Here is a 16,259-nt window from a genome sequence, read left to right as displayed (position 1 = left end):
AAGGAAGCATTTAGGTGAAGCCTATGAAATCTTTTGAGAACAAGAGCGAATTTAGACTCATAAGTTGTAGCATAAAAAAAGATAGGATATAAATCCAAAATTTTCAAGTGTTTATATTTTTTTAAAAAATAATCACACAGTTTTAATATTTTGATAAATGTTGAAATATGATGCAGCTTCAAAAACCCAATTTTAAATGTTTTTTTAAACAATTTTTGTAATCAAATAATATATTTTTATTGACTTCTCGGTTCGTTCAAGTGCACTTTCACAATATTTTCTTCATTATTTTGTATGAACTCTCTGCTGTGATTCACATCACACACTTGTGCTTTGTTCCGTACGAATTGTGTGAATTGTCCTTACTCATGGAACGATGATAAGATGTGAATTTCGATCCATAATTCTTTCTGCCCAACATCTGGGTTCTTCTCTTCCTTTTCTTCCCCATTTTACATTTTCACTGATTCAAAATTTTTCATCACTAGTTTAGTTTTTCACGCTTTTTCTCAAAATTAAATCCGGGGAAACGGTTCAAAGCAGCATAACATTGAAACATCATGCTTCATATCGATGTGAGGGAATTTCAAGAAAAGCTTTCCGCTCACTTCAGACCGTGGCAACGTTCGTGTCAATTCTGGGTTCGAGTCGCTGATATCTATACTGGTTACAAGGTGTGTAATACATGCCTACTTCATTTGAATGTTAAATATTAAAGGAACTGTTGTTGTTTGAATGGAAAAACGCAATGCCTACATCTTTAGGTGTTTCAAGTTCGAGTAAATTTCGAGAAAAACGCAGAGAGACGGGAGGCGATGTGGGAGAGGCAGCATGAGTTAGCTGCTGACAAGATATATAGCATGTGCGCTGAGCTTGGCGGGTTTTTTCTCAAGGTGCTTTTTAGTACTGATCTTATGGTTATTCCCAAATGTCCTGTTCTTTTAACTTGATTTCTTGGTGGGTTTGATCAGCATCGTTTCCTTTTCTTGAAATTGGGAACTAAGTACTAACATAATTTTCATAAGAATTATAAATGGAGATAAAAACACTCTCAATTTTCTATCTCTACTGTCCGTATCTCATGTTCCTACCCTTTCGGTACTTGTACTTGATAATTATAATGGGGACTCGCTTTCTACTCTTGTGGAATTCTCATTGTTAAATATTTGGCATCTTGGTGGTGAAGGTCAAAGCTTACTCTTCTCAGTGATAACTATTTTTAAGGAGGAAAACTTTATTTAGTTTTTGGGTGAATTAGGTTGCACAAATAATTGGGAAGCCCGACTTGGCACCAGCTGCTTGGGTGAGAAGGTTAGTCACACTCTGTGATCAAGCTCCTGCAACACAGTACAATCTGGTCAAGGCTGTGCTCGAGAAGGAGTTGGGCCAAAGCATTGATGAACTGTTTGAAACTTTTGATGTTAACCCCCTTGGTTCTGCATCAATTGCTCAGGTACTCATCTGTGAGGTCTTTGGTTGAAGATAGATTCTCTTTGCTCTGCCTTTGTTTTGAAGATTTTGAAGCTTGAAAATGAAGATATTAATGTTTATTCAATCCAAAGCACTCATAATAGGAATGCCTTTCACTGATATCATCTTTTTTCTTGGTCATTCAGACCCATTGTGTGTGTAAGCATTTAGTCCCGCGAATAAATGTCAGTGTGTGAAAAGTTGCAGAAACAAGTGCTTTCCACTTTTTCCTATCAGTAAGATTTGTCATTTCAGGGTTTTATGCAGTCAGTTTCACCTTTTACTCCTCTATATGATGCCACGTCTAGCTCATTCCAAACATGATGGAAATTTGGAGTAAAGGTCTTTTTGCAGAAATTCCAAGGAATTATACTGGGACTAAGTGAATCTTTGGTATTGGTTGGATATCTTTCTGGTATTTACAGAGAACATTTCTGAACATATGTTTAGATATCATTGTAGTTTCAGTTGTTGAATTGGGGAATTAAGTATAATTGTGTTTTTTGATGAAGACATGTCATTGTAGATGTGATGTTATGTCAGAATGCGTTGATAACTTGATTATTTTAACAATGTAAAAGATTTGTGTGTTGATTAGAGTATATTACAATAGACTTGTATTAGGATGTGGTGGAAACGGTCAAGGTTTTTACTGTTTATTTATGCCCCACCCCCCTTGTAGTTGTTATTTTGGCATTCTATGGATGGCTATCATTGCTGAACACTAATATTGTGCTCCACTTGTTCATTTATCCTCTAGGTTCACCGAGCACGGCTCAAAGGTGAAAAGAGTGATGTTGTTGTGAAGGTATAACAACATTTCTGTTGTGTTACAGTTTGATGTGTTTGTAAAGTTTTAATCATCTTATCACATAGGTGCAACATCCAGGCGTTCAAGGTTTGATGATGACTGATATTCGCAACCTGCAAGCTTTTGCACTTTACATGCAAAAGACAGATATAAAGTTTGATTTGTATTCTGTAACCAAGGAGATGGAGAAACAGGTGTGTTGATGTACTCTTCTGCTTATGTACCTTTAGCTGAATAACCTTTTTAGTTTTTGCCTGAACTACACTAACACGTCGTTTCATAGTCATTTTCTTAGGTTTAATTTTCCTCTAAGCTGGCTACTGTTTTTGATTAGCATACATTGTTACTTATTATGTGCTTGCATGACAAAAATTCACCATGGCACTGATGAAGGTTACTGTTTTATATAGATAAGAATATATGTCCAATGCCTGTGTGCTCAAACATAAAGCAAAATTTTCTTAATATTGGAGAAATTACTCCAGTTTAGTTGTTGCTGTTTACTGAAGTTGTCTCTTTTCTTCTCCATTAACCCAATGTACAATTAGTGCTTGCCTGATCAACTTCGTTTCAATATACTGTACATTCCTGCATTTGGCTCAACCTTAGTACCTTACTATCTGTCTGACTGTCAGCTCAGTTTATTATTATATTATTGTTTTGAAATGAAATAAATCCATTTTGTGCAAATATTATTTCCGCTACTACCTTATGTTCTCAGTTTTCTCTCATGTCTCCTTATAACTTGCTTTTTTATAGTTGACATTCTCTCCTCGTATACTGGGGCAACTTTCATTCAAATTCCATATTCTGTTTTTCCTTTTGCTCTCCGCAGTCCCCAATTTGTTATGAATTTTGTTGCAAAAATTTATTTGGTAGCCTGTTTCACAGCTTTTCTAGTTTGTAGTTTCGCTCTCTGAATCCGCTTTCTATATCTTGAGTTTCTGGATCTTAGATTAAGAAGTGTAGTTCTGATAACACGTGCAGCAATTGCTAACTTGGGGATTCTTTTCTTTCTAAATAAAAATAGTAATACTGTTATGTTTTTTATGCTTCTGTTGACTATTCTAATGCCGTTTATCATTATTGCATTTATTTTTAAGATTGGATATGAGTTCGATTTTTTGAGGGAAGCTGATGCTATGGATAGAATTCGGCATTTTCTTTATGAAAATAACAAAAAGTCCCCCGTTCAAGTCCCCCGTGTCATTCGAGGCTTGGTCACGAGGTACTTCAGATCATTGCTTTCTGTTAAATGTGCAGTTATAAACTAAATCGAAAATAACCAAGCCCTCTTATGATTCGACTGAATCTTAAACACAAACTTGTTTACATCTCCAATAATCAAGCCCTCTTATAATTCATCGTTCTTAATTTGGGTTTTGCTCATCACTTTATTTTTTTTAACGTCACCCTAAATTTAAAATGTCAAACAATTCAAATTTCTTCTCAGGCAATGATCATGACTCAGCAGTTTGCTAATTATTAAAGAATATCTGATACTGATTTATATACAGTATTAACTTGTCGACTCTTCACAGGCGTGTTCTAGTGATGGAATACATCGATGGAATCCCCATCATGAAGCTTGGTGATGAGATAGCAAAAAGAGGCCTGAATCCTTCTGGTAAGGTGGCAACGGCAGCAAAGCAGTAAGCCTCTACGTTATCCCAGAGAGTATGATATCTTTTGTTGATCATTTATGTTTTTTTCTGAAAGAAAAAAATCACATCTGAGCAGTAGTATTAAGACAAATCACTACCCCTTTTTCTCTCTCTGACTCTCTATATGTATTGAGCACCACTGACATATAGTGTGTGTTTCAAATAATTATGCATGTGTCTTTTTTTGGATACCAAAGTTAATGTATTTTATTCTAATTTATTTATAGGTACTTTAGCGAATAAAAAAAGCATCGAGGTATCAAAACCTAATATAATAAATATATAATGGTTGACCCATCTATTGGGGATACCAGTATTAGAGAAACAAATATACTAGGAAAAAAACCAAGCGTAAAGAGACCAAATGTTGGACAAATCAAGAGATCAGTACACTGATGTGGTATAGAAAGGGATATTTTAGAAAACAAAAAAGACAACCTAAAAAATGTTTGCTGCTGTAGGGTTGTTGTGCACCACTGGATACAAAAGAATCGATGGAGGTGATCCTTTTGATCCAAATAAAGGGGTGGACCGCATATGAATTCATGTGTCCACTGGAGTCCACTGCACTAGGCAAAGATGCCCTGCTGTAGTACAGAAATTGTGTGGCTCTTCATTAATTAACAGCGGAGATGCATCTATCTATGGAAGGGGTACAAGGAGAATGGAACCTTAAATCTGAAAATCAAGTACAATGAAGTAAAAAGAAAGAAACAGCTGACACCACAGATTTCGTGACTTTAAATCTTGGCCGTGAAATAGGAGACATAATCATTTTTCTGTCTTACTGTGAAATTGTTAAAAACTAACTTCTGGATATATGCTTTCTCCCAGTTTTCGATGACAATTGCATTTGATTTGTTACCAAATTCCAGAAAGTTATAAAGTTATTCTCTGAATTCTTCGAAAGTTTGTTTTCCGGTTCATCATTTATGTTTTTGCTGAAATTGATTTGCAGACTTTGAATTTATCTTATTTCTTATCCCTGCAATTTGTATTATCGCATATTCACATTTGACAATGGCCTGTTGATTTTCGAAATCTTGAAAAGTGTTAATATGCACTACCTTGTTTGGTTGCTCGCTTGTTTTGGTTTTGTAATGTATCTTATCATTTGAATCAAAACATAGTAAGGTTCTTTATCTCTTGATTGTTTCTCTATATCTTTTGTCACCTTGTCCTTCCAGGTGTAGAAGTTGGTTATAATATGTTTTATCTTCACATTTTAAAACGCAGGAACATCCTTAAAAGTTTGACACTTTCTTATGGACAGATGATATTGAGGAGTGGTTTCTTTCACGCAGATCCTCACCCAGGGAATATATTGATTTGTAGAGGTTCTGAGGCAAGTGAAGTTACAATATTGTCTATTATGATATCTTGGCTCTTGCATAGTTTATCGTCTCAGTTTCCTCATCTTAGCGCTTTAATTAAATATTGGTTTGTGTCTTGCCAATCAGGTTGCTTTGCTTGATTATGGACAAGTGAAGGATCTTCCTGATGCGCTGAGGCTAGGATATGCTAGATTGGTGCTAGCATTAGCAGATGGCGATCCTACAGGGGCATCAGAGAGCTACAGGTTCCTAGTTTATGTTTTTAGATGCAACAAAGTTATGAGCAATCATGATTTTTACCCTGATTCCTAGGTTACTGTAACATTCAAAAGTGATGTGCAGCAAAGTTATGAGCTTTAGTTGTGCCATGGCCCATGAAGATCATGCATCCCCTACAGCTAGAAAGATGCTCAAAAATTCACAAAACAAACATATAATAGACACTCTCCTGAGGTTTTATATTGTCAAAAACCACCTACTAACAAATCTGGCCCATCCTATTGTCCCCCCGTCCTCTCTCTCAAGTTACTGTCCTAACTGTGTTACCTGTGTTTTTGGAGTTTATTTGGATGTGAGATTTGGGTTATGTCTCTAAATATAACTCAAACCTTTAACAAATTAGACTTGATAATACATTGATACTATTTTGCTTTTGTATTTTATCTGCAAATGACACTTATTTGATAATACTGTCTGAGTATGCATTCGTATTGATCTCAATATTTAGAACAAATGAACACGTTTGGCGTGCTATTTGAACAAAAAATACCAGACAAGCATCACATAACCTTTCCTTTTAGTTTTTCTTCTCGTATTTACGAGAATCACAGTAGAAGCTTTTTGAGGATGGAACTGTACTTTTGTTTGTAGGTTAATTAAGTATTAATTTCACGACAGATTTTTGTGAAATAGGGAGAATTATTCTGCCCTATAGAGCTCTACTGTGCCTTAATAACATAGCCTTGGTACTGGCAGCAATTAAGGTTGGATGCATGATATCAGAAAAATAATACCTGTGTTACAGTTAGACCTATCAAAGTGGGTTGGGTCCATCGGGTCAGCTCGGTCCGACCTGACCGATAGGCAGGTTAGGTTGATAATTTCCCAACCCACTTTGCCCCACCAAATGGTGGGTTGCGGTCCTCGTCGTGCCAATCCATTTTGACAGCTCTAGTTATAGTAGATAGACTACCCTTATATTTAAAGTCAATATCTTTTAGCATATTTAATGTGCTATTCTGACATTAGGGAGCTTGGCATTAACATCTTGAGCAAATGTCCGGATGAGCAAAAAGAATTGCTTAAATTGGCCCAAACAATGTTTGACACAAAGCTACCACCCGGTGTGACGGTGTTGCAACCTTTCTCTGAAGAATCTTCAATAAAAAAAATCGCTGTTCAGGTATGGATTTCAATCTTTAGGGGCTCCGGGAACTAAATTTTACAACCAGTCACCCAAAAAGTACCTTTTCACACACCTTTTTGAGCTGAAAGAGATCTTTTTTAATTTCCTGCATTATTTGGGGCAAATCTTCCACATTTAGTCATTTGTGGAACTTATTATGCATAAATTACTTTGGCTTTTATGTGTTTTTTTTCAAACTTACGTTTTAATAGACACATTATAATCATCGAGCTCTTTAGATAGACATATTTTTAAGTCAAGGGAATGCTGTTGTTCTAAAATGAAACTTATTCAATAGTCTTGGAAGTGGGATAAACTTTTGATCCTCTTTGTTTTTTTTTTTTTTTTTTGTCAAATATCTCCTCAAAAAGTATCAAATAGAATGGCATTTGATACTCCTTAATGCTGTGAAAGTTAAGTGCTATACTCAATACTCAGTTCACAGACTAATTTCGTCTGTGTTATGGTGATGTTTAGAGTTTCCCAGAAGAACTATTCTCTGTTCTTCGTACGGTGCATCTACTGAGAGGACTTAGTGTTGGACTCGGAATAAACTATTCATGTGCCGAGCAGTGGAGACCCATCGCTGAAGAAGCTCTCTACCGTGCTGGGAGGCTAAAAGGTGATATTTTCAAACCACCCCCTCTCTATTTATTTGTACACGTGTAGCGCATGAGCTACACACCTACACGTTGAGATATAGATTCAAGGTTTCATTGCATCTGGTGGCTATGTTTAGTTTTTCTTGCATAGTGAGCTAATGCTCATCATACAATATACTTGAGTAGTTTTCATGAAATATGCCTGCTAAAGAAAATTTAAATTCATGACGGATATGTTACAGTTGAAAATCTTAAAGGAGTCGAGAGACGCGGCCTTTTCCGAAGCATTTTTGGGAGGTAACAAACATCCGGCAAATGGACGAGTACAGAGGAGTGAAACGATGAATTTATCGTTGCAAAACTTCTTGTAGAGTGGCAATTTCTCTGGTTTTCTGCCATCCTATCTAGCCGGGGAATAACAAATTTATTCATCTGTAAAAAACTAAACTTGGCCTTTCCTTTTTTAATGACTTTTCAAGAAAATGATTAGTTTTAGAGATAATTAGTACTCCGGATTTAGATCAAATTCCGTCCCCCAAATCAAATCTCGCCTCCAAATTGGAGCATGCATAAGATTAATGAAAAAATATGCTAGTATATGAGGAAAAAAATTGGGGATCATTGTGTTACATATAATTAACAACTCATCAACGTAAAAAATTATATTTATGATGCCGACGGTATGTCAATAAAATATGCTATGTTGAGTATGATACCATGTGAAAAATACAATAAGAAAATCCAGATTGGCAACGTCATTACATGCAATTTTATTGTGTATGTATATTAAGTTTATAGTCTTAGGAGAATCTTTTATTACCGTTTCAAATGTTTATATATATACTAGCATTCAAGCACACACAAATATATAAATTTTATGTATTTATACATCTATATCTATATTTATTTTATTTTAAATATTTAGTTTGAAAAAAGAAAGACATTGTTTTAGATGAAGTGATGAACGTGGTTAACAAAGATAGTGAGTGATGAAGATAGTGGGGTAATATACTAATATTGAACCGTTTTTGTCTCTTTTACCCAACAACAATGAAAAAACAAAAGACATTTTTTAGAGAATAAATGTAATATTAGAATGATGTCATCAATTACAGAACAAAAAAGTTTTTAAAGGGTACGGAATTATTTCATGCCTCAGTTTTATATTTATTATTTAAGAAAGTTATTTAAGAGAAAATTGTATTTTTGGTCTTACAATTTTGTTATTTACCATTTTGGTCTTTTATGTTATTAAATTTCAGTTTTAGTTTAATATATTTTTATTCTTAACAATTTCAGTTATTTTTTATTGGACATATCAGCGTCACAGGAACACTGCATTGGCAATATGTCAGCGCCAAGTCGGAAAAAAATATCAAATTGCCAAAAAGACAAAAATAACGTACTAAAACTAAAATTTGACAACATAAAAGACCAAAATCACAAAGAAACTAACATACACGACAACGAAACAAAAACGGATGCAAAAAGAAAAGTGTCACTTTTATATTTGAGATATATGGGTCGAAAAAAATATTAATTACTATTTATACTGAACGATTGTCGCTTTAAAGTCTCAACTATTATACTAATTGCATATTAGCCATAAAAATTTCATTAGAAGAGACGAAATTTCATTATTGTTATGTTTCAAAAACATTATTAAAATAAAAAAAACTAATAGTAAAGGAAATTTTATCAAACAATTGTGTGCTTGGTTGGACCGGGTGAATCAGTAGTTTTTCTGAAAAGAAATTTTAATTATTTGATTAAAAAAATCCGCATTTAAGAATTAATAGGACTGTGTGAAGGATTTTAGCTAAAATTATTTTAAAACATTAATATTTCTTAATGATACACATATAACCAGAAGAAGTTCACGAGTACTTAAGGGATCGTTGCACCTACTGACCTCCCCATAGGTTTTGTCTAAGTATATACGTAATAACCTACGAACCATACTAGTCATCGATTGCAACCAGCAAGATTTGTAACCATATTTTTGACACAAGGTCGATTGCTTAATTAAATAATTATTTGTACGTTCTGCGCATAGGAATATTCGAAAAAACAATTATTTTAAATGTACGTGAGGTTTCAAACTACATGGGGTAACCTCCTACATTGGAAGACGATGACCAATTAACGAGCAAGATTCCAATGACATACTTGTGAATAATTCTAAGACAATGGAGCAAATTAAATATAGAAAACTGGGATTCAAATGTAATTGATCAATGCTTATTATTTTGTGAATTTTCATCCTGGCAGGAGACAATCATTAATGCTCGAAACTTGGACTCATTTTCCGCGACAAAAAACATTGTAATTCTCTTCGAACAAGAAAACCAACGTCACTTTTGTCTATATAAAGTTGCTTTCTTTGGTTAAGTGGCTCTTTCAAGATATCAATCACTCGAGAAATTAGTAGACGGTTTTTTTCGGTTGGTTAAATGGCTTACATTTTCTTGCCCGATCAAGATTCATGTGATGATCGAAGAAATTATGCTGCTGCATTGCCCGTTTTGGGCAATGCCGATGCTGCTGTCTGGTTCCCTAGTCTGTACGATGAGAGCAATGATTTCAAAAGGCTGAAAAGGACCGCAAGTTTAAGCAATTTCACTGACAGCAGCTCTAGCAGTAGTATTTGCAGCAATGGGAGTATTCCACGCACTAGCAGCGTGAGTAGCCTGAGCAGCGTGCCGAGGCCTCACTTTCGGGATCATATAAAGATGTATAACCAACGATTCCTCGTGGCTGAGGCGGTGGAGGAAGCGGCCGCAGCCATCAGCAATGCCGAGGATGGGAGAGGCGCCGTGGAAGGAGAGGGCAATGGTGATGGTATGAGGCTGCTCCAGCAGCTCATTTCTTGTGCCGAGGCCGTTGCTTGCCGCGACAAATCCCACGCCTCGTTCTTGCTATCCGAACTTCGGGCTAATGCGTTGGTATTTGGGACGTCTTTCCAACGCGTGGCGTCCTGTTTTGTGCAGGGGCTTGCGGATAGGCTGGCTCTGGTTCAGCCCCTAGGCACCGTGGGCTTTGTTGCTCCGAAAATGAACTTGACAGATGCTTTATCAGACAAGAAGGAAGAGGCTTTGCGCCTAGTTTATGAGAATCTGCCGTATTTTCAGTTTGGTCATTTTATTGCGAATGCCTCGATTTTGGAAGCCTTTGAGGGAGAGACTTTAGTACATGTGGTGGACCTGGGGATGTCACTCGGTCTACCACATGGTTACCAATGGCATGGCTTGATTCATAGCCTTGCCAACCGCTCCGTCCCAGCGCCTCGGCTCCGGATAACTGGAGTCGGACTATGTGCTGACAAGTTTCGAGCCATCGGAGACGAGCTCGAGACATATGCACACACACTAGGCCTAAATTTGGACTTCTCCATAGTGGAGAGCACCCTGGAGAACCTGAATCCGAAAGACATTGTGGTGTACCCGGGCGAGGTTCTTGTGGTGAACAGCGTCTTCAAGCTGCATTCGGTGGTTAAAGAGAGCCGCGGCGCGTTGAACTCGGTTCTACAAACCATCCACGTGCTGGCGCCCAAGGTACTAGTCCTAGTCGAGCAGGACTCGAGCCACAACGGACCGTTCTTTTTGGGCCGGTTTATGGAGGCACTACACTATTACTCAGCTATATTCGACTCCCTCGATGCCATGCTACCAAAATACGACACCAAACGAGCCAAAATGGAGCAGTTTTACTTCGCCGACGAGATCAAGAACATCGTGAGTTGCGAAGGGCTCGCCAGGGTGGAGAGGCACGAGAGGGTCGACCAGTGGCGCCGGCGGATGAGCCGTGCCGGATTCCAGCCATACCCTCTGAAAATGTTGTCACAAGCCAAGCAATGGCTCAACAACATCAATACTTGTGAGGGTTACACCATTGTGGAGGAGAAGGGTTGCCTTGTTCTTGGTTGGAAATCTAAGCCTATTGTGGCTGCTTCTTGCTGGAAATGCTGAGTAACAGTTTCCACACATGACACATTCTATGCTCAAACCTGCAGATACTTGTCATGTATATTAATTCTTATTGGATCATATAATATACATCAAACATCAAATCACAAAGGTGTATATTTGATGATCCAATAACAGTTAATTCAGACAAAGAATATCACACTCTCCATTCAGCATAGAATTTCGTTCAGAATTATCTCGCATAAAATAAAACAATCTTAAAATATAAATAACAGATATGCTACTAAAGATGTGTTAGTAGCCTAAAAGCTAGTTTGAGAAATTCGTAAAGAATAAGACACGGTTTGAATTGAGTGGCATCTTCAGGACCTGAAAAATGAATAAAAAATTTGTGATTGATTTGGTGTGCATAGAAAATGTGGTAATTTTAGGTGGACCACAAGAAAATTTGACATTATTTCTTTCATTCTTTTGTCATTGTGACCTAATTCTTTGTCTGTAGCTTTCCAACTTGTATACAATCATGGCCTTGTCGCAGTTCAATTTTTATTTATTTATTTTTCCTAATCGTGCTTTTCCATGGTAAATAATAATTCACCTTTCATTAAATGTTATATAATTAAAATTAATACTTTTTGTTTAATTGTGATATCTATATAATAACTAACATTTGAGAAATTAAATTTTTCCCCCAAAATGCACCTCTCCGTAAAACACTTAATTTTTAAATTTTTTTTTAAAAAAACTAACAAATAACAAATTATTCCAATATTATTTATCTATTTATTAATCAATAATTTTACATCAATTAAATCAAATAAATTATAATTTATTCATCAAATTAAATAATGTATTAACTATTTTTTCTTATTTATTTTTAATTTATATTATATTATTTATCTATAAATGAGTTATCCTATTGTTCAAACCAAACTAGGCGTGAAACTAGAAGTTGGTGGACCGGGGGAAATTGTAAACAGAAGTGTTGCAAAAATTAAAATTAATTTGTAAAAGTGAAATGGATTGTGTAGCCATGGCCTGCGGAGGAGCTGCGACTCCCTATACTTCAACTTCGCTTACCTCACCAACCGCAAGAGATGTCCGCTTATCCTGCGCACCCACCCACCTGCAAGCCGCCCGCCTCGCCGTATTCCGGCCACAATCCCATCTTTTCGCCTGTTCCTTGTCTTCTCACTATGCATCCAAGAAATCCCACAAAACCCGCGTCTTTCTTCCTCATTTGGTTGCTTCCTTGGTATGTGTACGCATTAATGTTCTTGTATCTGTCTTATTAAATTTCTTGTGAGTTTTTACCTTTTTTTTTTCTTCATTTTTTTATGCTGCACAGGAAGTGGAGGAGACTTATATAATGATTAAGCCGGATGGGGTTCAAAGAGGGCTTGTAAGATTTCTATCTTTTTGCAAAAGTCTGAAATGTTTGTTAGCTTTATTTGCGGTTTCGAAATTTTTCCTTGGGTTTGGTTTTTTTTTTTTTTTTTGTTCGGAAAAGTGAACTGTATGAGGCGGCCTTTGTTTTTGGTCGGTCTTTTTAGATTTCTTTTTCTCTTTCCCTTTAATTTGAACTTTTTAACTTTACGCGCATCGATGTTATTGAATTAGTCACAAAGTTTTTTTTTTTTTTTTTTTTGGTTGAAATTTATTTGCAAGTGATTCTTGTGAGGTGTGGTTTCATTCCTACTTCTTCTGTAGGTTGGAGAGATAATTTCCAGGTTTGAGAGGAAGGGGTTTCAGTTAACTGGATTGAAGCTCTTTCAATGCCCCAAAGAATTGGCACAGGTCTGTGTTATGTAAACATTTACATTTTAGTTCAATGCTGCTAGTTTCACAGTCAGGCTTAAGTTGAAGTTGGACATGGTCATGTTTTGGAGAACCAATATTTCAGTAAATTATGCATTATGATTGAAATGTTTTTCTCTGAATGTGCCACTTCCAACTGGTCTGCAATCCACGCTTCTTAATGCATACTTGTAACAAGTAATTATATCAGTTCCAAACTTATTTTTGTATGTGAGTTGGTGGCTTCATAGTCTTTGAGAAGTGACTAACTGGTGCCGTTTCTGTGTATATTAATAATATCGGTGGCTAGGAACATTACAAGGATCTGCAATCAAAGCCGTTTTTCCCAAAACTTATTGAATATATTACTTCTGGTCCTGTTGTTTGTATGGTATGATTCATCTCTTTCATAATCTTTAAACTCATTACTTTTGTGAGGTAATATATTCCTTTGAAGGTATTGACTGTTGTGGCTTGAACAATTTTGGCAAGGCATGGGAAGGCGTTGGTGTTGTTGCATCAGCCCGAAAGTTAATCGGTGCAACAAATCCTCTTAATGCTGAACCGGGTACAATTAGAGGGGACCTTGCTGTTCAAACTGGAAGGTAGAAACCTCTTCTGTGAAATCGATTTTTTTGGCAATGGAATCGAGTCTAGTGTTCTTCTCTGTCTTTTAGCGATTCACTTTGGTCATTGAATTGGCAGGAATGTGGTTCATGGAAGTGACAGTCCCGAGAACGGAAAACGTGAAATAGGTAAATCTATCCACTCCATTCGCTTTATCTCAGTGTAATATCTCAAAGTCTTTGTTGCATGTTTGAATGTGAAAACATGATCATATATATAACTTTTTGCTGAAATTTCTTAGTAGAGAGTTAGTGACTGGAATATCATCTTTGTCTGTAGACTCTGTACCCACCTATACACATGTGAAAAGTGTAGATCAGGAACTCATTTATTCATGTGAATTCTGATATATACTAAATGTGAGAGGAGAAGTTGAATGAGTTCCAAGTGGTGGGAAGGAACCATGTGCACTATTGGACATATGATATGCTGTTATTGATATTGATGAATGAGTCTTGACAACAGGAGCTAGATTATCCACATTAATCAATCACTCCTGGATGAAGTGGAAAGGAACCATTCTGCATTGCAGAACAAATATATGTAGATTTAAGTAGTGATTTAAATGGTTGAATTTTAGGTTGCACTCGAGCCTCGAGATGTTCTCAGACAAACTGGCCGGTATACCTATGGCATGAAATTTTGCGTCTAACGTTTGTGTCGCAAAAACCCTTTTGCATCTAGCACCTTTGTAAACTGTTTTCATGTGGGGTTTCTCTTCTGCAGCTCTATGGTTCAAAGAAGGAGAGCTATGCGAATGGACACCGGTACAAGAGCCGTGGCTGAAGGAATAGTTTTCTTTTTTTGTTCTACCAAGGATTTCTTTACTTCCGCTCCTCAAGCGCGAGTCACGCGAGCGATATTTTTTTTCCCAGATTGTAATTCTTACACTTGGTTCGAAACTTCACAATAATTCAATCGAATACATGGTTGTCAAGCCTATTAAGGAAAGCATTAGTTAAGGATAAATTGTATATTATGTAATCTGTTAGCTGTAAATATTCTACATAATTAGAGGAATCACAAGCTCGATTAGTGGTAGAGAATCACTCACTTTCTCTTATTAATTATTCTTCTTGTTGTATATATATCCTCGGTAATGGAAAGATAATATACACTTTATTTTCACAACTTATTATTATTCATTCTTCTTTACCTCTTACATGGTATCAGAGCATCAAAATTACTCAAACGAGTCTCGATCCTCTCCAAATGGCCGAATCACAATCCACAATTATCAATTCTCACAATAGTCCTTCATCCATCTTCTCCATCAATGCCAACACACAAATCTCTGTCAAACTTACATCCACTAATTATTCATCATGGCGATTCCAATTTCAAGCAATCCTCATAGGCTATGACCTTATGGGATTCATTGATGGATCCAAACCTTGTCCTCCACAAAACATCAAAACTGCAGAGGGTGTCACTACAAACCCAGATTATACTCTTTGGATACGACAAGACCAACTAATACTCAGTGCTATAGCCAATTCTATCTCTCCAAATCTTGTTCCTTTTATTGCATCTTCTCTTACATCAAGAGAAGCGTGGAATATTCTTACCAACACATATGCCAAACCCTCTCGAGGTCGAATTACACAATTAAAAGAAGACCTTCGAATTCTCACAAAAGGGACACAGTCAATAACCGACTACATGCAACATGTTAAAGTCATTGCCGATGAACTCTCCATGCTCAATCATCCTATTGATAATGATGATATCGTGTTGAAAATCTTAAGTGGCCTTGATGAAGAATACAAAGATCTTTGTTCGGCTATGCATGTTCGCGAAAGCTCTGTTACGTTTGAAGAACTGCATGAAAAACTCATCAATTTTGAAGCACACCTCAAGTATGAAGCACAGAAGAAAGCTAGCATTCCTCACATGCCTGCCTCAGCCAACCCCACACAAAAATCATCTCATTTTCAATCACAAAAGCCACCACCAAACCGCACATATTACACACCGGAAAATACCAAAAACCATCGTCCTCGATTTCCCGGAAATACATCTACATATCCTTCCCAACCTCTCTCTTCTGCCACACATCCCCGTCCATACCTTGGCAAGTGTCAATTATGTAGCGAACACGGTCACTCTGCCAAACGTTGCCCTACGTTTAAATGCATACCTTGGTCTCCCAACCCTCAACCTAGTAAAAATCCAAACAACACTCCCATATACCAAGCACACTTTGCCACCCCTCAAGCCTATCCAGCCTCTCCACTTGCTCCTTCTGAAACAGAATGGCTACTCGACTCCGGTGCATCACACCATGTCACATCCGATCTACGAAATCTGTCCCTTCACTCGGAATATCCTGTGACTGAAAACATACATATCGGAGACGGCACAGGCTTACCTATCACTCATAGCGGTTCAACAACACTGCCTTCTTCTTCTAAACCCTTTCTTTTAGATAATGTTTTATGTGTTCCCTCTATGAAAAAGAATCTCATTTCTGTTTCTCAATTTTGCTCCAATAATCATGCATCAATTGAATTTTTACCATCCTCATTTTTTGTGAAGGATCTTCGTACGGGGGCAACGCTATTGGAAGGAGCGACTAGAGATGGTGTTTATGAGTGGCCGCATGTATCACCATCAACAAAAC

At 36.8% G+C, this 16,259-nt stretch overlaps 3 protein-coding genes across 3 annotated transcripts; all 3 read left to right on the top strand.

Annotated features, from left to right (window-relative positions):
* The first annotated feature begins 282 nt into the window (after positions 1-282).
* LOC140883208 (uncharacterized) lies at positions 283-7,787 on the top strand. The gene is made up of 12 exons (XM_073289588.1): positions 283-674; positions 765-893; positions 1,259-1,453; positions 2,231-2,278; positions 2,347-2,475; positions 3,385-3,509; positions 3,823-3,933; positions 5,182-5,290; positions 5,406-5,524; positions 6,528-6,681; positions 7,162-7,306; positions 7,529-7,787. The coding sequence occupies exons 1-12, from the start codon at positions 561-563 to the stop codon at positions 7,585-7,587; spliced, it is 1,437 nt and encodes a 478-aa protein (XP_073145689.1). The 5' UTR covers positions 283-560; the 3' UTR covers positions 7,588-7,787.
* Positions 7,788-9,739: 1,952 nt separating this feature from the next.
* Positions 9,740-11,254, top strand: LOC140892599 (GRAS family protein RAD1-like). Its single transcript, XM_073301576.1, has one exon. The coding sequence runs from the start codon at positions 9,740-9,742 to the stop codon at positions 11,252-11,254; it is 1,515 nt and encodes a 504-aa protein (XP_073157677.1).
* Positions 11,255-12,163: 909 nt separating this feature from the next.
* Positions 12,164-14,569, top strand: LOC140894117 (nucleoside diphosphate kinase 2, chloroplastic). The gene is made up of 7 exons (XM_073302759.1): positions 12,164-12,467; positions 12,561-12,614; positions 12,923-13,009; positions 13,320-13,400; positions 13,502-13,614; positions 13,715-13,764; positions 14,363-14,569. Exons 1-7 carry the CDS (start codon positions 12,231-12,233, stop codon positions 14,428-14,430), a joined length of 690 nt encoding a protein of 229 aa, XP_073158860.1. The 5' UTR covers positions 12,164-12,230; the 3' UTR covers positions 14,431-14,569.
* The last annotated feature ends 1,690 nt before the right edge of the window (positions 14,570-16,259 follow it).

Source organism: Henckelia pumila, chromosome 1, assembly GCF_033568475.1.
Source record: "Henckelia pumila isolate YLH828 chromosome 1, ASM3356847v2, whole genome shotgun sequence".
Taxonomy (NCBI): domain Eukaryota; kingdom Viridiplantae; phylum Streptophyta; class Magnoliopsida; order Lamiales; family Gesneriaceae; genus Henckelia; species Henckelia pumila.
This window is presented reverse-complemented; position numbering and strand designations above follow the sequence as displayed.